Raw genomic sequence first — 23,565 nt, forward strand, 5'->3', positions numbered from 1 at the left:
TCTAAAAATAGTTCAGTGGGGGAGGATACTAAAAATTTAAGGCTTCTAGTTAAAGCTTGTTCCTGAACATGATTTAGAGGGTAGTCAGAAAAGTTATCATTTACTTTACCTGGGTCATCCAAGAAGGTACTAAAGCTACTCCATTTTTGTTTGGGGTTTAATTTCATTAACTGTGTCAACTTATTTTTAACGAACTTTTTGTTCATATTTTGTTCAGTTAACAGAATTAAATTTGAATAATCTACCATGTGAATGTTATGTTTTAAGTTTGCTGACAATTTCTAGCAATGTGACAGTAAAGCTAGTAGGATTATTTGCTTTAATTTCAGCATTCAAGAACATAACTTAATTTTAATGTAAGGTACACTATTTCTAATCCTGTTAAAAGGAACTTTGAAATTGAGAAGTTTGAAATCACAATCCTTCGTATTTGAAAATAGCAGGTGAGTAAAATTTTTTCACACACCTGAAAATAATATGCCGAGTGATTTTTACTAGTATGGTGAGTGATTTTAATCATTCAGTGAAAAATGTTTTTTTTTTCAGGTCCATATATCATAATGTGGTGAGTAAAACAAACAGTAAATTTGAAAAAGACCTTCATTTATTTAACTTGTTTTAAAAAATCTGTGTATACGTGTTATATTCGAAAAGTTATGCAGTTTTTAGTAATTACTCAAACACCCGTAAATTGCACCCTTGATTATAAACATTTGACAAAAATGGGCCTAACCGAGTTTCTTTTTCTTTTTATAAGTGAATAAAAATATTGGCAGATAATCAATAATGTTGGATGAGGATGCATAGGATAGGTTACTTCACCATGGAAGGCAGCACATTGATCAAATTTAGGGAGAGGCTGCACACTTTCCATATATAGTATAAGCTAAGAAATTATAATGAATTTTTTTTAGTATAGCACCCAAACCTGAAAAATTCTCCTATAAAACACTGTTTGACATGAAATTAACCAGAGTTTATCCACTGTAATTTTGAGCATTGGAAAAAAGTAGCCAAAATTGGATGTGAAATCAAAGTTATTAATGACACAAAAACTTTGTCTATGAAGACCTTGGACTGAATAATTAAATGACAAATAAAGCTAATGCATGGTTGAAATCTGGTCAGTTCGGCCACTATTTATATTCATTCACAAATATTGATCCGATTTTGCCACGATTTAACACTCGGTTCCACATTCATTTGTTGTCACATAACCAATAGTATCCAGCAATTCCCACTTTAAAGACATGGACAAATGTTTGCTCATACCGGTCACCATTGTTTTACATGAATGTCAATTTACAAAAGTAGACTGTAGTACCTGATTTGGATTAATGCGTGCTCAACAAAAAATGCTTGTGTAGTGGATCGTCAGTGCTGCAGTAGTAAACACCTGTATTAGTTGCAATATGACAATATCACTCATCACGTGCGCTAAAAAAATAAAGTTGTGCGTGTGATTCTAAAAAGTTTTTTTATGCAAGCGATAATGAAAAATTTATGTGAGCAATTAACAATGCATCTAAAGCAATATTTATGTGCTTTATCATGAGTAAGCATGATCACGCATTTCAAATCCGAAAGACTGAATCACTCTTTTCTTTGCAATATTTCAAACATTCTAATCTTTATAAGTAGAAATATGAAAAATATATTTTTAATTAGTTACACTAATTGCTAGGTTAAATTTTACTTTTGCTATAAGTATATAGCTTGCTACGATCAGAAATTAATATTGATTGTAAATGAAATCCATCCTATTGTAGTTTCAATTTTTTTTCCTTCATTCTTTAAGTTTTATAGGTTCAACAGTTAGAATTTTTGAAACATGCATTAACCCTATCGACACGGGTCAAAGGCCATGTCATCGCATTTGTTGACTCGCATTCAAAATTGTATTCCACTACAATTATAGGAATTTATGTTGATAAGTTTGGTGTCAAATTGTAGTTTATAATTCAGATTTTAGTTTTATAAATTAGTTAATTTCTTAATTTAAAAGTAAATATTTAAAAACACACCAAAATATTGATTTTTTGTGTCACGTGGTATGTTGAATGCAGCATTGGTTCAGATTAGATGTTTGTGATGCCAAAATATAAATTCTATGGTTTCATATGAATTAGGAACTCAAATTACCAATATTTACAAGCTAGAATATAAAATAAGAACCTACTATATTTTATATTTGCTGAGATATTGCTACAATTACTGACTCAAACTCATTTTTGGAAACACATGCTTATGTACACCTACTTCCCAAATAAAGCTTAGTTACTAAGCTTGATAAATTGTAATAGAATTCTATGGTATTGATATAATAATTTATGATTTTTGGATATTTCAAAAGGTATATATAAAACAAAAAAAAATTATTTCGTTTCACATCCTCCACGTTTGAAATTTGATAAAACTTAGCAAACTACAGCAAGCAGCAAACAGGTACAAAATTCGTAACTAGAAGAGATAATTGTTTGCTATACTTCTTTATTTAATGTTCTGTGTTTTAAGAAAATTAAATTTAAGAACTTATTTATATGTAGTAATAATATATATACATATATATTATAACTGAAATGTGACTGTATTTTACAAAATACTAGTCTACTAAAACACACCCAGGACATTATTGGATACAGTACATGAGTGCACGTGCACTGCATCATTGCAACTTCTGTAATGTTAGCCAAGTACAGCTGAAATGTCAGTATAATAAAAATAATAAATATATATATATAAATTTATAATGTTATGAGATTTGATATATTTAGACTAAACATTTGTGTTCTTGTGTTTTAACTTGTAGTCATCCTAGAATGATAAAAGCATAATTTATATTTATTTCCTAATTTTTTAAGGTGATTACAAGGTCGGTTAACTCAACCTAACTCGTATAGAGATTCGATAGTGAAATAACAGATGAAATATAAAGTTTTTTCTTTTAAAAATGTTTGAAAACTATCTGGAAGTTATAAAAATTTGCATGTGAAATTTGAAAATTATCTGATGCATAAAAGTATTTTTAATCTTAAAATCAAAATTACTTTGCATGTTGGATAGTCAACATTTCAAAAGAAAAAAGCATGAGAAAAACATTACTTAAAGACTCTGATATCTTGCATAAGAAAGCCTTGTAGTGTTTACTGATGATCTGCAAAATTTTGTGAAGATATATTTACTAATTTAAAAGTTATAGCATGTAAACTGTAACAAACACAAAATGGTTACGAGGTCGTTCCCTGGGACCAAGCTAGTGCTGAAAGAGTTAAAAGAAATGCAGCTACAGCAAAGGAAACAAAGTTCTCTGTTCATTTATTTTTTTGATGTGTGCAATATACCAGCAGACAACCAACAATTTAAGATAATAGGATGTAGTTTGAATAAGGAAATGCTTCAGAAGAAATAGTCTTATTTTATTAAACTGCTTCAACCAAGCTTGAAAATGAATCAGCATTTTTCACTATTACAGTTGCATTCAAAAGTGGCCAAATTTCAATGTTTTTTGTGTACACTTTATTGTCTTAATTATTGGTGGTAAGTGCCTTTTACTCCTTGTTCCTTAAGGTTAATTTTATAATTGTAGAGTACATAAACATCACATTAGTGCAATATTTGATGTCATTGTTCTTACATGTATGCTTAACTATATGTATATATTTTATACCAGATTACTAAAGAAAAACTTTGGGGTCTGCAAGCCTTTGGCATTGTGTTGCGAGTTGTTTGGTATGGTTCTCCCAAATGCTGTTGCTCTGACAGTTCATTTGCAGGATGTGTTTGCTATGGCAAAGTAAGTGTAATGCATAATATTTAAATCTCAGAGAAATTTTAAATCTAATATGTACTGTTTCTTCATGATGTAACTTCTCCCAGGTTGAGGAGTTAATGATAGTGTGTGTCAAATAAATATCTTATGGCTGTGGAATTGATTCATATGGTACTCAAAGTTTCATTCATGTTGAACTGCCTTTATTATAAGTGTAGATAGATATAAACTTGTAGTTAACCACTTTAAGTAATTAGCATTCACATACTATTGTAAAATCATTATTAACTAGTTTGTGAAAAAGAGTAATACTGGATGTATTTACACTATTATATCAACACTAAATAAACAGAAATTTTATGATAACATGATCAGAATGTTAGTGTCAAAATCCTCGAGGAACATTATTGTTCAGTTTTTTTCTTTTTTTTTTCTAATTGTGATGTATACTGTATACTGAGTTCTCTAGTTGTGTAGAAAGTTGTTTTATTACAGTAACAAAATGTGTCAGTATATAAAACTATTTAGTTAAAAGAAAATAAATCTATACTATATTTATTCTGCTAATTTTGGGATGGTTCTAGAATTATGGCCACTTGATAGACAGGCATTCTGTTCTATGTATAAAAACTGAGCTTTTTGAATGCCTTCATAGCTTTTCTGTTGACTGAGCAGAATGTGACCATTACTTCCAAAGGGAACGTTAAACAAGGTAGAGCCAAAGGATACAACAATAACTGTCTTCCAAGGAATTGGATAACTCAAACAGCTGGGTACTAATGACAGCAGTTGGGTTTGAAATTACACCCTAAGCTAATCAGGACTAACACCCTCTTCCAAAACGTAAAGGCTATGATTAGAAAAAAGGATCCTCCAAATCAAAAAGTCATTGTAAAGCTAGACATATGTACTAATATCTTTGACAAAGTAATAAACAAAGCTTGGGAGATGATGGAAGCTCTCAAGTCTAAAAGTTAGAAGTTTTCAAACACATCTTGATAAAGATAGATGTTTTTATAAGAAAGATAACTGAAGAAGCTAAAATGGCAACAACTACACACCTGTGAATTTCACAGTACAGTTCCAGTGTAATTTTGTACTTTAATTCTACACTTGAAAGTCATAGACCTTCAGTACTTGCAAAAGCTGTACCCTATTGAACATGAGGCAAGATGTTTGTGTTCACTGTATATATACTGGGTGATTGAAAGGTTCATTGACAGGCAGAATATTTGGAATGGCAAGGTATAGGAAAATATATGTTAGTGATACGTGACAATATCATTGAGATTGTTCAGGGCCATGTCCTTTGAAACTTTTATTAATATTCATCATACTCCAAAAATTTCAGTTACAGAAGTGTACACAATACCACATGAAGCATTTTAAACAAGAAATAACCAAAATTGTTCCACAACAACAACAACAACAGTTATAGGTGTAGATACAGATGAAATAAAACATCCTCAAAATGATGGCTAACAAACAACAGTTGTGTTCAAAGTGCTACCCAAATGTGATTTCAGATATGGTGTCTTTATGGTCAGTGTTGTTTGCTGCTCTTGTCTGTCTGTACAGTGTCTGTGTAGAAGTGAGTCTGAAGGATGACATTTGTCTGGGAATGATTCTGATATTACATATTATCTAGCAGAATCATGGGCGTTATGGTGTTTCTCTCTCCATACACTAGAGCCTTGTTAAACTGTTCTTCTGCTGAACGCTGTGCCATTATTTAGATGAATCGAGAGAAGCTACAGTACAATGCTTGTGTGCTACCTTGTGTAAGGGGTCTTAATACTTTATAACCTGTTGGACCCATCAAAGGCACAGTGACCTTCTTATGCAAAATTCTGACCTTGCTTTTTTCAGTAGTGTGGGATATATAAGCTGATATGTAAAAAGCTCTATAACAGTAGGGGATAAAACACTGATATAGCTCTTCTCTGAAGAAGTCTAGCTGTTCTCATTGTAGCATTAATGCAGGGCAAGAAGCAAGAGAAACAGATAAAGCTTGATTGCTGAGAAAAACATAGTCTTCATTACTAGTAAGTCAAAGTTGATCATTGTCTCCAGAAAGGGTGTAATCTTTTGTATTTTTTTGCCACTATAAAACATAAACTAGATGAATTGTATGCTAATTGGCCTGAACTGTTCGTGTAAACTTTATCTTCTGCAGTACTGATTAAAACTGAAAATATATCCATTATGTTATCAGCCTTTTTATTTTCCTAGTGACCATCAATATTTCTCATAGTCATGCTTGCACCATATTGCTTCCTCACTAATGATCAAAAAAAGGGGGAAATCTTTCTTTGCAGCTTCAGTCAGATAAGTGTAGTTGATACTAAAGTGAAAGAAAGCTACACAACTTGCAAATCTATTTCATAATTAGGTTTCTGTAATATGGTGAATAAGGTTTAAACATGTATATAAACTATTTATAAATGTGTTGATTTTAATTTTTAGACGACAGATATTTTTCCTCCGACATTCTGCTGAAGGAGCAAGTCAGTCTATTCACCAAGGTGAGTTTACCTGTTATGTACCAATTACAGCAATAGTACTCTCTCTGACTTGAAATTTCAGGCTGTATCAGGTTTAAATTACATACTCCATTTTAGCTTATATTGAAATACCTTTAATGAAGTTTACATAATAACCAGTATTTCATAACCTATGTCTGACAGGATTCTCACAGGTCATGGAAATCCTGGAAAGTCAGGGAATATTGCAAGCACGTTTTTTCAGAACTGGAAATTCTGAAAAATCTATTTTTTTATTAAAAAGTTCTGGAATACAGTTTGAAAATTTAACCCCCTTTACTCCCATGACTCATTTTGATTAACAACAAGCCATACTATTGTGTTTATCTTAGTTTCATGGAAAATTATTTTACAAAAATGTGACTTGTTAGATAGGAAATATGCTAACTTGGCAACAATGATCAGTAATAGGCTTTGAACCATGTACCTCAATCTGCAAGTGAAAAGGTGTCATGATTGTTGTCAGAATCATATTGTTAGCATGAAATAAACTCAAAACTCATTTGGCAGAAAGTTGAAATCATAAACTTATTGATTGGATAGAGAACATGGACATTTCACATTTTTCCTTATTCCATCTTCAGTGTAAACACTTCAAAAATAATGAACAACATTTCTAGCCTGAGTTCTTCATCAGTTACTGCCTAATGGTCATTACTACAAACAGAGAGAGAGAGAGAGAAATGCAGATACAAATGGCACCATTATAATAGATTAATTGTCATAAACCTAACCTCCATGCATGAAACTGTTAAATATTTGCCATTAAAGACATCCCATTAGTTTATATTTGATTAGGTTGCCAGTTATTTATATTATGATTAATCTTGGAAAGGATATTTTGAATGACATTTTGGGCCAAATAATTAAATATTATAGAAACATTCTTTTGCTTTTAAGGGACAATCAGGACTGTAAATACACTATTATTACGTATGTTCTTAATATTATTTTTTTCTGTTTTTATTAATGTTACTTTTGAGATCTGAAATAAATCAAATTCTTGAAAAATGCTTATTGATTTTACTTATCATCTTACCCTGTGTTAGGCCCAGCATGGGCAGGTGGTTAGGGTGCTCGACTCGCAATCTGCGGATCGCGGGTTTGAATCCCCGTCATACCAAACATCTTGCCCTTTCAGCCATGGGGGCATTATAATGTGACGGTCAATCCCACTATTCGTTGGTAAAAGAGTAGCCCAAGATTGGCGGTGGGTGGTGATGACTAGCTGCCTTCCCTCTAGTCTTACACTGCTAAATTCGGGATGGCTAGCGCAGATAGCTCTTGTGTAGCTTTGCGCAAAATTCAAAAACAAACAAACAAACTTACTCTGTGAGGACTGATAAAACTGACACCATTGACAACAAATAAAATTATTCATGATGGCTGTTGTTTTAAATATAGCTTAACTTTTGGTGTGGGTTATCATACAAGAGAACTTGCAGACTGAATGACATATTTAAATATAAATGTTTTTTAGACCCACAAGGTTTCCAGTTCTTTGACAAGTTCTTTGTTAGGTGGAATTACAGCAGTAAACTGAGAAGATGTGTAAAAATAATGTAATACAATTGTGTGGGAAAACCATGAGATATAGGACATTGTTAATGCAGGCAACAATATGAGAGTGGTCTCAGTTACAATATGAATGTCAATCTTTCTTTTGTTGACTTGTTTGGCATTGTGACATGTCATGATGTATGTTCAGTTACCAGTCAGGTACAAGTTGGCTTCTTGTCCAGTAAATATTATTTGGTTTTGAATAGATGTGAGAGGAGTTTTTATCTCTAAGTCACAGTGTTTGGGATAAAGATCCAAGACTTCATCACTTGTTATTAAACTAATGTTAGGAAAAGTTGAAGTATATTTAGAGGATTGTAAGTGATCAGTTTAGTATTGCTTTTCTCAGTAAGTGTGGTGATTTAGAATTTCTTTTAATCTTCTGTTAGCAGCATTGATACATTGAGTCAACCCTGTTTCTTTGAAGCTGTACGTAGTAATATTTACCATAATTCTGAAATTAGTACACACATATTCACAAAATATGGCAAGCTTTTAGCAAACATTTTAACCCTGTTGTACACATAAAAAGTCAGTGTTTTAATAAAGTCTTTTTGATAAGGATTTTTCTGTGTATTTATAAAGTCTTTCCTAACTCTGAGTAGACAGAGTTTCTAGAGGTTATGCAAATAAAATAAGGAAACTGTAAGAACAAAAAAAAAGTATATCAAAAGTTCTTTTTTGGTTTTGGCAGAATTCTAAACTTTATCTTTTCTTTCTTTCTACCCTTAACACTAACTGTAGCAAAATCATCAATTCACAGTAAAATTAAAATTTGAAAAACACAAAATAAAATTAGTAGTAGTTTTTCTCCTTTTTTTTGGATGATTCATTTTGTTTTAATATTGGTCTTTGTATCTTCACAATTTAAATTGTTAACCTTTTTACTTCTTCTCTCTTTCATTTTATTGTCTTACTTTGTATCCTCTGATGCAGTAATTCTCCAGCTCAATGCAGTATATCACATCAAAGATTATTAGCCATTTATTTTAAGCTCTGCAAAGGAAACACTTGACCTGCATGATCTTTGCAACTACAAACAATACTGTGTTAGGCCTTCCTTTTTTCACAAAGTTAGTTCTTCAATTAAAAATTCATTTAATTTAACTTTTAAATATACAATTTAGAACACAAAATTATATCAAATACTAAAATAGTATATCACAAAGCTCCTTTAATTTACCTGACTTTTTAAGTAAGTTATAAATAGGTTAAAAGAAAGAAGAACAATCACACATAAACTATCAAGGAGAAAATGTCAACATCTGGCTGAGTGAAAGAAATTACTAGTGAGTATAAACATAGCTATCAAATAAGAATATGTTGTTTTGATGTATTCCTTCAAAGCTAAAATAGATTGGTGCATTGAATTTATTTATTCATATCTCAGTTGATTGAGCAGTTAGTAGATTCTAATTGTATAATCTGACTTATAATTATTTATAGCTTGTGTTGCTATAAATAATTGTGTTGCTAGTTAGACAGTCTAAAACCCAAAAAGGGAAGAGAGAAAAGCTACAAATGAGAATTCAAAAACTGAAAATTTTTTTTAACATTTTCTTTTGTAGTTAATTTTTGTTTGTTTGTTTGTTGTTAAGTACAAAGCTATGCAGTAGGCTATCTGTGCTGTACTTACCATGGGTATCCAAACCCGGTTTTTAGTGTAATAAACTTTCATACTTACTTCTGAGCTGCTGGGGGACTTTAAATCAAGAAATTAAAATTTAGATGATATAAAACTGAATTATAAATTGTTTTGATGCAGAGTTTATTGATATACATTGGTAATAAAATTGTATAATTATACTTTGAATGTAACTTTGTAAAAGGTCATGACATACACATTTTGACTGAGTTAAATGTAATAATTGTTTTTGATAGCTCAGGTGTTACTATTACTGGTAAAATGTTTACAAAAGTGGAAAAAATGACATGGGTCATTGCTTATATTTGTATACTGTATATTTTTACAGCATTTAAGACAACTTTTCAACGAATCTGACTGAATGTATGATATCATTTGCACTGTTTACCTCATACATTTATATTAACAAAGTGAGTTTGTTACTGTGTTTGATTTATATCCATTTGAAAATAAACTACTATTTGACTTGCAACTTCAATTCTCATTCCATAAATATGTGGTACCATCCACAGTCCACATTGCTATCATATAATAGTTCTTGAATTGAACAATTACATTCAAACTTCATCATTTAATCAAGGGATACCTCAATGCTCTGTACTTCAAGAAACAAACCTAATATTAAGATGAATGTAATAGCTGTTAAGCTTTATTAAAATGTACTATGTTTCATTGGTAATTTACCAAATGTCAGTTAATAGTTTAAATTCCACATTGACCTATTTCTAAGTAGCAAGCACCTTAAAGAGGTTTTTGGATCTCCTTTTTTAGCCCCCTATTAGAGTACTTTACAATTAATTAAAGTATTGTTACATTGTTACAGAATTTATTTCTAGAAAAGTGACACCATTGTTGTGTTGCAGGAGTGAAGTTGTTTGGTATTAGTATTATAAATATGGTTATAAAATAATTTATGCTTTATAATGTAGGAAACATGAAAAATGATACACATTTCCACAACAATACCCTGAGATGATTAACCATACATATATACTGACATCATGCTCATAAAAACACAAAAAAAGAAGTCCATTTCTGGTTGGCAAGCATTTTATTAACTGCTTGTTAGTCTTAAGATATAGTTCAGTCAAGCATACTAGAAAACGAGAATGGTTGTCTCAAGATTATGTAAATCATTAACTACTAATAATATTAACTAAATGAAAAAGAAGAAGAATTAATTTAATTATAAGATATTGTGGTGATGTTTCATTGACTAAAATATGTTTATTAAGTTTCTTGGCAATATTTCAGTTTATATTATTAAACCTGTATTAGGAATGTCATCAAACATGCTGCAGATTAGAAGAGAAATGTGTGCTTTTCTAGACTTTATTAAGACTGAAATTTGCAGGTAAGTCTCAAACTGATTCAGAACTTTGAATCTCAATCTCTGAAGCTAATTTTTTAAGTGATTGAAAAATATATTAGAGTATAAACCCAATTAAATGGAAGTACTCCTCATTCTCATATAAGATTTGTTGTATACTAAATCCATTATTGCTTGATTGCATATAGTGGGCATTAGTTGTTGTTGGTACATTTTAGTAGTCCAAGGTGATTCAGCGGTTAGTGTGAATACCTACAACAACGAGTACAGATACTCATGTGTAGCTTTGCATTTGACAACAAACAAACAGTTGCCATTTTTATGCATTCTGAGATAGCTTATGCACAATGGAAAGTGCAGAAATGTTATTTATCTCTCTGCACCACTAAAAGCTATTACCTCATGTGCAACTGCCATAGAATTTCCTGCACATGCCAGAAGTCTTGGATGAACTCCAATTTCTACATTTGTTTATGTGTATTGTGCCAGCCTATGATGTAATTATCATAAAGTTGTAGCCCTCCACCAGGAGAATGCTGATGGAACTTCCATCTGCAGTAATCTCCGTGTGCACTAACACATAATAATAGGCTCATTTCTTTCTTGCCATTACCTGTGTTTGGTGTGTGTGTGTGTTTTTTTTCTATACCTTTTTGATTTTGCAATTGCTTTGATTAACTGTCTTTCTTTATTTAATGTCCTATTAGTTTTGTCCTTGTTGCACTATTGTTCCATCTACCTGACTCTAAATTTGTTTTCACCAGTCTTCTCTTAACTTCTTTGTGTTAGTTCAAGCAACATTTGCAAAAACCCAAGAAAACAAGTCGCAAGGTCCAGTCATTCCCATTCAGGCAATCTCTACATCTGTGTCAATGGTAAACAGAGGCATATGATGTGTTCATAGAGCTGACATTCATTCATTATCCTTTAGCTTACTTAGTAGAACAAATACCTGGCATATGACAGGTTTCAGATTTCAATCCATGGCAAAGTACTATGATTCTTATGGGCATATTAAATTACCATGATCTTGTAGGGTTGTGGTGAACCATAGTATGACATGGTCACTGCTGACGTTTTTCGAACACAATGTTACTACTATCATTCATCAGATGATTTGTTCCCTTTTATCTACTTCTTCTGAAGTTTATGTCTCTCATCACTCTGTTTCTTTGCCTTTTGTGGAGCCTGTTTCATCTGTGGATGATTTTGGCCAGGTCCTCCACCTTCATCTTTTACTTCTGGCTCTTCTCCCTCTGACAAGGAATGTTTACTTCCTCCTTTTCTTTTTTCTATGCTCAACTTAGATACACAACTTTCTGTCTCTTTTGCTTGTATATCATAATGACTCATGAGTTGCTTTACTTTGTGGGTTTCCTTCTCTCTCATGTCCATGTTGGTCATCCTCTTCCTTATCCTCCTTATCTTCATCACTCCATCGCTATGATCTAAGGTCATGATCCTTCTATATTTTTTTAGCTCCACTCTTGTGTTTGTTCTATCTGCTTGGGGTACTCCTCTTTCTGTGTCCCTCTTTTTCTTACAATCTGCTTGTCTTCATCTTATCTTTGCACATTTTCTGTAGCTATGTCTTTCACCTCTTCACTATGGTTCTTTGTGTGAACCTGATTGTTTTGATGAGCCCTTTCTTTCTTATTTGTTTGCCCCTTTGGCTTCTATTTTTTTTTCTACTGTCTCTACTATGTTATGGTTTCTCTGTTCTTAGGATCTCCTTAGTCTTGATGTTTTTCTTTTGGATGTCTGCCTTCCTTCCTTCTCTCTCTCTTCCTAACCCAAGTCTTGCCCTTTTTCTCACTGCACAAATATTTGGGGATGTTTTCAATTCCTTCACTACTTGGGCTGTAGCTGCTCATCAACAATCTTCCTTAGATTCTCTTATTTCTTGATTCACTACATCATAGATGCCTCTGTTGGCTACCCATCCTTGTCCTTTATTTTATTGCTTCTACTCATTGCCCCCCCCCCCAATCCCACTGTGCAGACCATTGAGTCTCTCAGGGATAACTCTTCCTTGGGGCCAATTCTAGGCTCTGTAACCTTTGGTACTTGCCTCTCCCCTAGCATACCTATAGTCTTCCTTCATTGGTTACCCTTAGGTGGTGCAAGTTCTTTCTTTATGTTTCTCCTTGTGTTTTGTCCTTCAATTCCTCATCCTCTCATCCACCCTCTTCCTCTGCACTTTTGCTATCTTCCTAGGAGTTTTTTAAATTCTTGTACAGGGTAGTCTCAATCATCTCCCTTGCATTATCACATCTTGGAGATCTTGGTATTGAAGGCTCTTCACTCTCCTTTTCTTCTTGTGTGAGCAGTTTTCATGATTAAAAGGGGTCTGGAATATCTATATTCATGCATCCCCTTCAATGAGCCTTGGAGGATCTGTAGCACTCCCTTGCAATCCCTTGACTGCCCATGTGCCTTTCCATTCATCTTTCTGTCCCTATCTCTTGTGGTGGCTTGATCACTCCAACATGACCTGAAGTATTCCACCCAACTTTCATGTTTACAGCAATGCCTTCCTTTAAGGTTGGTCCACCCCCACTTTCTACAGGGTCTGGTATTTGGTGAAGTATTTCCTGCTTATTGACATTCTGAAGATGTCAGGCATCTTCTTGAGCTTGCCAAATTCTTCATTCACATTTTTTGGGTCATCACGCAATGATCTATTCTGACACTTCTATGACTGTTTCTTACAGAATCTGCCAGAGATGCACCCACTTTAAGACCTATGTCTTACTTGTTTTTTTGTCATTGCCCAATTCATTTCAGTGATTGCTGGTTACTGAGCAGTGTTATCCACACCTATCACTTCATGCCCAACACTATTCCCTTTCTTTCAGCTTTTTACTCTTACTTGTTGTGATAATCATTTGGACACATGATTTTGCCTCTTCCCTTCCCCTATATCATAAAGACTTGTTGGTTTGTTCCTTGACCATTCTTTTCTTCCAATGACCAGGTGATCAGTTGTTTTTCTCCCATCTCTCTCCATACTATTTCCGCATTATGCAATCATTCCATTCCCGATCATCTTTTATGTCTTCTTAAGACTGTTGCTATCCCACTCAGACTACCCTTTTTTGAGGATACAACCATTGCCTGTTTTTCATGTGGCTTACCTCCCCCTCTAAAGACTTATTCCATTCTATTTTAACCAGTTGAGTTTGTCAGCCCATCTGTTTGGCATACACCTTTTTGCTTTCTTTCGATGCAGACCTTTGGTAAAAGTCTTGCAGACTGATGTGTGGACTTCTAACATATTCATCTCCCATCTTACACCACTGGGTGGTTCCATGTGCCTCTAGTTTTTTTCCTCCTTCCAATTGCCATTTTACAGTCTACCCAGAGGCTCTAGTTTAGTGAGTTTTGCTTGTTGATTTTTTTCCAACTCCTTTGCTGTTCTAGTTTGATCTCCATTTTTCTCACATATTTCATGACACTGCTGTTTGTATACCATTCTTTACATACATATTAAAAAAATAGGCAAAATATATACAAATATATATAAATTAAAAATATCCCACTTGTCATGTGGAACTAAACATAGGGAATACTTACCAAAAATCCACATTGATTTGGGAAGTACAGAAAATGATAAACCCATCTGCTCCTATTCAGTGTCCACTGTTGAGATGAGGTTTTCTGCAAAACTGCTTTAGCAGTGTATTTATATGATTAACATGGCCATTTCTGCATCTTTTCAAAAAAAAGTTTGCTGTCTTTAGTTATAGTAACCCATTGCAATATGTCAGTAGCTGGTGGGGACCCAATTTCAGTGATTTTGCTTGATAACAGTGGTCCACACACACACACTGGTTTTCTCACCTGTGTGTGTATTCCCCTACCCTTATTCTTTTAGTGAAGCATGGTAGAACCCCTACTTCCTTAGTCTCAAGTCACTTGGGATGTTAATATGGAGATTGTCTTTTGCAAATGGTGCCTTTCTCCCTAGTAAGAGACTAGTTGGGCCCACCCCTTGTTTGAGATGTATAGCTGGGGTTTTACCTGGAGGCATGGTAAAAGCCATCCCATTACTGTATTTTCCAAGCAGTTCCTGGTGGTTATATCTAGCAGAATGAGAATTGAATTTGTCTTGGGATACAGATGAGGGTGCCTCTTCTTTCCACCTTAGTTATAGTATCTATCTCATGCAAGTATTTGACAAAGACGAAATGCCCTAAAGCCCTAGTCAACTACACATTCTTAATATTCCACCCATCTTGGTGAAATGCTAACACCAGCAATTGATTATTTTGATAGTCTTTGCTCTACTATCTTGGTACAAAGAAAAAAATAAAAACTGTTGTGAATGTAGCAGTCTTCCACTGGGTACTGATCCATTGTGCAAATCATATTCTAATGGAAGTCACACTGATTAGGCTTTCCCTTTCTGTCACTATTTCAGAAAGGAGCTCATCTGCTCATCTTTGTAACTGATCATAACTCCACCATTTTCAGTGTGGGATTATAGCTCTTAGTGGTGCAGAGAGGTAAGTAACATTTTCTTTACCTGAATATGTATATCAGATACTTACCTTTCTTTTTCACCACTTCCCACCCTCCCTCCACATTTCCAGTGCATTTTGTTTGCCTCATCAAGAATGAGCCTGTGATTATTTGCTAGTGGTCACAGGGTTTATTGGACATGGAAGCTGTGTCGCCCTTCTAATGGTGGAGAGCTACGGCATTATGATGATTACATTATGGGCTGGCACATTAGATGTAGATATACAGGAATATGTTCACTGCTTGAGGCATGTGCAGGAAATTCCACAGCAGTTGCATGCAACATAATAGCTCTTAATGTTCTAGAGAGGTAAATACATTTTTAAGTAAAGAAAATGCTAACTTTCATGAATTTTGAGACTTTGTTGTTGTACAGTTGTATATTTTGTACATTTTGAGAACCAGTAATGTTACCAGTGTAGTTTATTGGCTCTTCAATGAATTTATATTAATTATGAAAGAGCTTCTTCATAATGTTTTCGTGTATTTTCTTATGGTTTATATTGGGTGCTTCATAATTTACAGCAAAGTATTGTGGAAATCTTAAAGATGTTGGAGAGTTAAAAACACAATATTTTTGTGTTGTGCTTGTATTTATATTTAAGTCTCATAGAAATATAAGTTAAAAATTAAGACCAAGTCATTTTTCAATAAGTTGCCCCCCAATAAGTTAGTGCAAAAGTCAGCCTTTGAAATCACTTGGTTGAAAAACTGAGTCAGAAGTAAGCAACGTCACTCAAAGTAAACAAAGCCAGTAATGGTCGGCTTCTTTTCTGTGCATGGAAACTGTTGGTCTGTTTATGTAAAAACAATTCGTTTTTGTTTTGTTTTTCTGGACAAATGTTATTGACAGATGTTGTGAATACAGTTATTCATGAATAAGCAACAATGGTTTTTTGCTCTGTTGTTTATGGATGTGGGAACATTCCCAAGGGAAAGGAGGTATCTCTGCAAAAGTTTCCACTTAATTCAAACAGCAAATGGTACATTGGCTGGACATACTTCCTATCAAGAACTCGTGATAAATGGAGTTTGACCAAAAGCGGCCACGTATGTAGTAAACACTTCTTTGGAATCAGACTTCAAAAATATACTACAATTTGATATGGGATTTGAAAAAAAAACTGGTGCTAAAGAAAGATGCAGTGTCCAGTATGAATCTGAAGTTTGAGGGAGATTCATCAAGCATGGTAAGCATCAGCTAGGCTCATGCCAGTGGCACATCACGCTCTTATTCACAGACCAATAACAGCGATGGTAGTCGTGTCCGATCAGCTATTCAAAAATGAGAGGCATGCAGGGTAAGCTTAGGTTTTAGCTAATGTTTTAAGTACAATAAAGAATTGTCAGCAATCATTCAGGTTTTATAAACACACCAGTAGATCTGCTAAAGCAAAAAAAGTTTTATGAAATTTTATTTTCAGCTATTATTTACCATAAACAAAAGGCATGGACAAACAATTGGCTATTTCTTTTATCTATTTTTCAAGTTTATAACACTTTTTTAATGAAATTTCATTGGAGATATCAATATGCAACATAAAAAATGATAGATCTACAATATCGAGTATCGAAATATTACCCCAGCTATGTTTGCTTTTTTAGTCCTAATTTATACTTAGCCATATGCATACAATTTGGAGCATTTGCAGAATACAGTATCAGAAGTCCACCAGCTGATATTATATCTATATCTAGATGTAGATCCATCACTTGAAAAACAAATATTGACTAGAATTTACTCATAGACGTACTATATTATCACCCTTGTAACCACACTGACAGCTGTAAATTTCATCCCATTTTCCTGACATTAGCAGTGTAAAACAGTCTTTTATGACATTGTAAATATAATTATTGAAACAAGTCCCTACCAAGAAAGATTAGACAACTGGTAGTCCTCATCCACTTCGGTCAACATTAGACACATTATCGTCTGCAATCTCTGGTTCAAACATATATAGTGTGATTAACACATTACATTCTATCTTCCTCTTCACCTGCTGTTACCATTTTTCTTTACTTTGTGTGATGTAGGTTTGCCCACCGAGTTCGACATGTGGCACTTCCGCTAGTTTTTCTTAAAGCTGTGACCAAATATGGCTTGGAGCCACATGAGCTTGAGTATTTCGTGACATTTTTTTAAGGGTATTATTTTTAATGCGATTAGATAAATTCAAGCACAAAAAATACCCTATTGTCTGTGGTCCTTAAATCTAAAGTATTAACCAGGCCTAACGCATTATGTCCTGTTGGGCTTTATTTTAAAAGCTTAACAGAAACATATTAGTGATTTTTACTGCTATTTTTAAGTCTCTTGACAATGGAGATCTGTCAGGTTGATTGATTATCAGTTTTAAGAGTTTATGAGTGAAAGTAAAGATGAATGTCTTAATATGTCAACCACACTATATCTTTCATATCCAGTGACAATGAAGCCTTTACCGAATACTAGACTAGGGATAATGAAGCTGGTTGAGATATGACAGTTGTAGTAGTAATAGCTATTCTAAAAATAAAGAAGATGAGAGAAGATATTAGAAATTTAAGGCATATTAGTTTAACTTGCATTGTTTGCAAAGTGTTGGATTTCTATTTATAGATTTTTCAAATGCTTATGAAAATACTTCTTTTTATTAATAATTCTTAACATAGTTTTAGAAATTTTTTTTTTGCTTTGTCAGCTTGCTTAAGATTTTTGACAGGGCTTCAATTTTTCATTCTTTTTAATGGAGGCATCCCTGTATATTGATTTCCTTAAATCTTTTGATAAAGGCATTGCACAAAAATAGATTAATTTGTTAATGAGATGCTTTGGAATTAGTGTAAATTTAAAGAGCTAAAAAAAAATTGTCTTCATGACAGAATGTAAAGAGTTATGATAAATGAGCATTTCTCCAGTTAGAAGGATGAGACTGTTGTGGTTTCTTTTAGAAGTCTATATTCAAATGTTCATTGTTTATAATTTATGTAAACAATTTGGATAGCTTCTCTGAATTTATTTTTCCAAGTTGTCTCATGATGGTAAGTTTCTGTAAAGGGCTGTTTTTTTGTAAAGTGTTCTTTCTACTGAAAAGTACAACTCATGTATCTAAACCCTTTGTGAATGTCATTATTCCATTAGATTGTCCCATTTTCTGTGAAGGTAGATATCATAATGTTTACTGTAATTCTGAATTTACTATGTCTATCATTACAAAATTTGTTACACATTTAGTAAATGTTATAAGTGTGTTTTATACAAAAAAAAATCAGATTTTTTAATATTATTTTTATTAAGATTTTTCCATTAATTTATGAATTTATGTTGTGGGAAAAAGAGAATGATTTGGATTTGATTGTTGGTAAAAGTCTGCATCATTTAGTTACATGATTATATGTATTTGAAAAAGCAAATAGAATTCTGAGTCTTAGTTGATGTAAAGTTGGTTGTTTCATGCATCCTGAAACCTTTTTGATGTATACAGTGTAATTTATGAGCTATTGAATAAATGTATAGGAATTTTAAGTTTTAGGAGTAAGAAGGTTATTTAAGCCATGAAAAAGACTAAATTGAAGCCTTATTTAAATTGTAGCTTAGGTTTCTACACAAAATAAAGAGTATGAACATGTTGGAAAGTGTGCAATAACTGGTTACTAGAATGATGCTTGTGGTTTAAAAGAAATTGAGTAGAGGCTTAAAAATTTGTTTGCTCTGAATGGTAGAAGGATTCTAGAAGTAAATCAATTCAGGTTCTTCATATTGTTAGGGGCTTGGACAATTTGCCCGTGAGTGTGTGACTGATTGGTGGAGTAGAGAGGTGGAAATACGAGTATGAAAATTAAAAACAATAAATTTGTGCTTTGAAGGCCCATATTCTTTGATGAAATTATTTTTTGTTTAAGGCTTTTCAGTTTTTAAAGGATTAGCATATGGATTTTAGGGCTACACTTTATTTTTGAAGATTTGTTTTATTTTTATGGCTTAGATCTAGCTTAGTTTAAGGGTTTTTGTCATCTCATACTTCCTTATACTGTTTATTGCTACAGATGGTTGGAGACGATGTCTTGTGGTCAGTCTGTGCAGATCAGCATGAGAGCAAAGGAAATCAACATATCTGACTGTTTAGTTGCTATCCTGAAAGAATTTCATGGCCTGCTATTGTTTATGGGACGACTTTCAGACCTCCCAGATTGTATTTTACAGAATGGAATTTCTCATCATGGAAACAAAGTAGGTTAAAAAGTCTAGATTTTCAAGTGATCATTTTGCTCAATTTTAGTGTATATTTTTTTATTTGTGTTAAGTTTTTTGCTCAGTAAGTTATTTAGCTACTGTTTTCCAAAAAATATAGATAACTGTAATTTATGCTGTTGTAAGGTTTTTAATTCCTAGTGAATTCAAACTTTTGTGATACAGATAAGATATTTAGGAACCATCTGTGTGTTGGAAGAAATTCAGTTTTTCTTCAGTGCCTTACAAATACAAAACATGCAAGGGGTTAAAAAAAGAAAAGAACTAGTAAACTTTTATCATTTACGTTAAATGTTGCACATGAACTGACTGCAGTATTTATTGTTTAAAGCTGTAGGAGGCTGGAGGTTTTAACTGTTGGCTGCATATTTAGTTTAGGCTATATATGTGTAAAAAATAGCATTTTAAATCTATCTTTTGTCTCCCAAAATGTGGCAAGTCATTGCCCTGGAGGCCTTTGTTTAGTACCAAAACTCATCAGTTGAGCTGGATTATGAGAGCCAAAAGATTCTGCTATTTATGTATGCAGAATAATACTTTAAATGTTGGGATATAAACAGTGAAAGCTGGCAAAGCATTAGAAACCGAAAGGCCTAAAATGTTGGATAAAAGCCATATAAACTCCAGATGTTTTTTTTTTCATATTTTTCTTAAGTTTCCTGCTTCAAATTCAAGATTAGATGTGTGTAAAAATAGCATTCCAAATCACACCTCCTCTCACACTATAGCTTTATCCCAACAAAAGTTACTCTTCTCTGCCCATCTAAGCATTGGTATGAATCTTACCTCACTTGCTTCAGCCTTTATACTCCACTATATTGCCCACAGCAAGTTAAATCTTGTGATTATTTCCACCTACGCAAATGTGCCTTTTATCCCAAATTTTCTCCTTCTTTGTTGGAGGGAAATCAATTGGCTGATTACCTGGTCTTTCTTCCCTCGCCCGACATTTTTGTGCATGCTAGGAAATTTGCTGATCATTTGAGAGAGGGTGCTGCCATGCCTTGTCCTCCTGTATCGGATCAGCATGCCTCAGCTTTCCATCATATGGAGAAGACATATTTGGATTCTCAGAGGTTGGATTCTATTTTTCCTATTTGGGGTTCTTGGCCTGATGCCACTGTTCATCTTAACCAAACTCAGTTTTTCCAAATTTGTATGTCTCTCATACCAATTGTCTTTCCATTCCCTAAGGGTTGTCTGACATCCAGTTATTGAGCACAAACCGTCCAGGATCTTTTACACAAAGGAGCCATAGAACTTGTTGACTCTATCGATGGTTTTTATTCCCATCTATTTGTAGTACCAAAGAAGATGGGCGATTGGTGTCCTATCATCTCAATCATTTCCTCCAGTCTCCTCGGTTTACAATGGAGTCATTTCTACCCCTTCGGTGGCACTTTTCACTCGGAGTATGGATGAGAAAGTTCAATGTTGCCAATGCCTATCTTCATATTCTGATTGTATTGTCTTCATGTCGTTAACTTTGTTTTGTGCATGATAGACAGGTTTTTCAGTTTCACACTCTCTCATTGGGCCTTGCATCTGCCCCATATGTCTTTTGCTTGATAGTCAGATCCTTTTCACGTCATCTTCACTCATTGGCACTCACCATTATATGGATGACTGGCTTCTTCTCATTCCATACCGCCACTTGGCAGAACTTCACACTCAAGCTCTTTTATATGAAGCTGTGAGAGCAGTTTTTCTAATCAAAATGGATTACTTCACACAACACCTCATCCATTTAGGAGTGTTTTCAATCCCCATCTCAGTCGTGTCCAACCTTCTCGTCTATGCCTTCAGTTCATGGAATGGGCCATTCTTCTAATACAATTGTTTCCTTCTCCACCAGCATGTGCAGTTCTATCTCTTTTGGGGATGTGGGCATCCTTGGAATCCCTCATTCTTTTAGGTCGGGCCCATGTGTATTCCCTTTAGTGGTCATTCTAGGACCAATGGAACATTTTCACAGATGCACTGGATTGTCCAGTGATCCTAGCTGCTTTTAGTCTGCTTGATCTTGGCTGGAGGTTGGACAGTAACAACACGACAGTAGGTGACCCTCTCCCACCCCCACGTCCAAAGATACATCTTTTCATGGAGGTTTCTCTTCAGGGATGGGGCACTTGTATAGGGGATGTGGAATTCAAGGGCCTCTGGACAGAAGAGGAATATTCTCTCTATGTCAATCTTTGAGAGCTTCTAGCAGTTCAACAAGCTATGTATTTGAGTCTCGTATTGTTGCGAGGGAAGGTGGTAATGCTTCACTCAGACAGTTCCACTGAGGTTTCATACATTTCCAAGCAAAGGGGCACTCATTCCTGGTTTATGTTTTCAAACATTAGATCTTTTCTTTTGGGCCCACAATCAAGAGATTGTTCTCCTTGGTTGTCATATTCCAGGTGTAATGAATTTAGTGGCTGATCAGTTATCTCGTCCCAATAGAGTTCTTCCCATGGAATGGATGCTTCATCCACAAGTTTTATGCTGGATCTGCTGTCGTTTCAGGAATAAGAAGCAATAAAGGGGAGCTTATATATGGATCTGAGATAGGGGGCACACTAATGTAAGTGGATAGAATCACAAGATTTAACTTGCTCTGGGCAATATAGTGGGGTTTAAAGGCTGGAGCAAGCGAGATAAGATTCATACCAATGCTTAGATGGGCAGAGAAGAGTGTGAGAAGAGGTAAGTATTATCGGAAATACATTTTTGTTATATGAAAATGTTAACTTTCAAATCTATATTTTGTCTCCCACAAGGCACTGCCCTATAGTTATTTTATTCAGTACCAGTACTTGTCAGTTGGGCTGGATGCTGAGATACAGAAGGTTCTCTGAAGCGATCTTCATATACAATCATATAATACTTTAAAAGTTAAGAGTAATGTAAAAAAAAACATGGTTCTTATACACTCATATAATACTTTAAAAGTTAAGAGTAATGTAAAAAAAACATGTAACTTACATGGTTCTTATCACAGATTTATGCCTTTTAGCTTCTAATGCTTTGCCAACAGCTTTCAGTGTATAAACTATAACTTTTGAAGCATTATACTGCATAAATGTTTTTGTTTAATAACTTCAGAGAAATTAGCTGTAACAGTTTTTGTTAAGTTAGTTGTGGTGTTAAGTTAATTTAAAATTTTAGTGGTAACACCTATCCTCAGTGTAGAAACAGATTATGTGGTATTCCTCAAATTTGCAAGCTTTGGTTTGCTTGGACCAACTAAAATTTGGATCAGTAATCATATATTAATTATTATTTGCCATCAGTGACTGTGGGGATAGTAATGTGAAATACAAAATGTAAAATGTGATTTCTCTATTTAAAAACAGTCTGCTTGTCCACAGCACTGTGGTAAAAGGATAATTCTACTTTCTCATCAATTGTTTTACCTATTTTGAAACCCTACAGGTCTCAAAATTAGCAGGGGTCTGGGAGCCAATGGTTCCCAAAAATGCCAGCAGGCCCGTAAAAAGTGTATCCTAGGTATCCCATGTGGCCCTTTAAAAATCAAAAGAACCATTAAAAGTTTGACTCTACATAAATTGATCTAAGCATTTCTTAACTGAGCAGAACACATGACAAACCATGAATGGACCTTCCCAAATTTACAAACACTCATCAGTCATGTACAATCCACAAAAATGTACAACAAATGTTTAGCTCTAAGAGGTGTGTGCTAGCTGTGCTGGTGTACGATGTATACAGCATGTATAACCTGTCATGCCTAACAAGCAGTGTGTACATGTATGTATTGTGTATACAGATCAAGCAATGTGTGTGTTCCAGGTGGTTCATAGCCTTTGCCAAGGCTGTTGTGGCTAACATACCCCCACTTGATTGCACAACACCAAAGGACTCAAGTTAGTGAGTGGCGAAACTGTAAATAAAGCTGCTCATTGATCCATCAGTATATCACAAAAGCAAAGTTCCTTGGAAGGGAGGGGCCTG

General features: G+C 33.9%; 1 protein-coding gene across 1 annotated transcript in view; it reads left to right on the plus strand.

The window, feature by feature from the left end:
- LOC111087169 (protein MMS22-like) overlaps nt 1-23,565 on the plus strand; it is a gene marked incomplete at its 3' end in the record, with an annotated part of 89,819 nt that overhangs the window by 53,681 nt on the left and 12,573 nt on the right. Inside the window, exons 4-7 of the mRNA XM_022392870.1 lie at nt 3,671-3,793; nt 6,236-6,294; nt 10,796-10,871; nt 19,401-19,584. Of these exons, the coding sequence (XP_022248578.1) occupies nt 3,671-3,793; nt 6,236-6,294; nt 10,796-10,871; nt 19,401-19,584 (442 nt within the window). The remainder of the gene's footprint in view (nt 1-3,670; nt 3,794-6,235; nt 6,295-10,795; nt 10,872-19,400; nt 19,585-23,565) is intronic.

This window comes from Limulus polyphemus, unplaced genomic scaffold (assembly GCF_000517525.1).
Source record: "Limulus polyphemus unplaced genomic scaffold, Limulus_polyphemus-2.1.2 Scaffold1820, whole genome shotgun sequence".
Classification (NCBI taxonomy): Eukaryota; Metazoa; Arthropoda; class Merostomata; order Xiphosura; family Limulidae; genus Limulus; species Limulus polyphemus.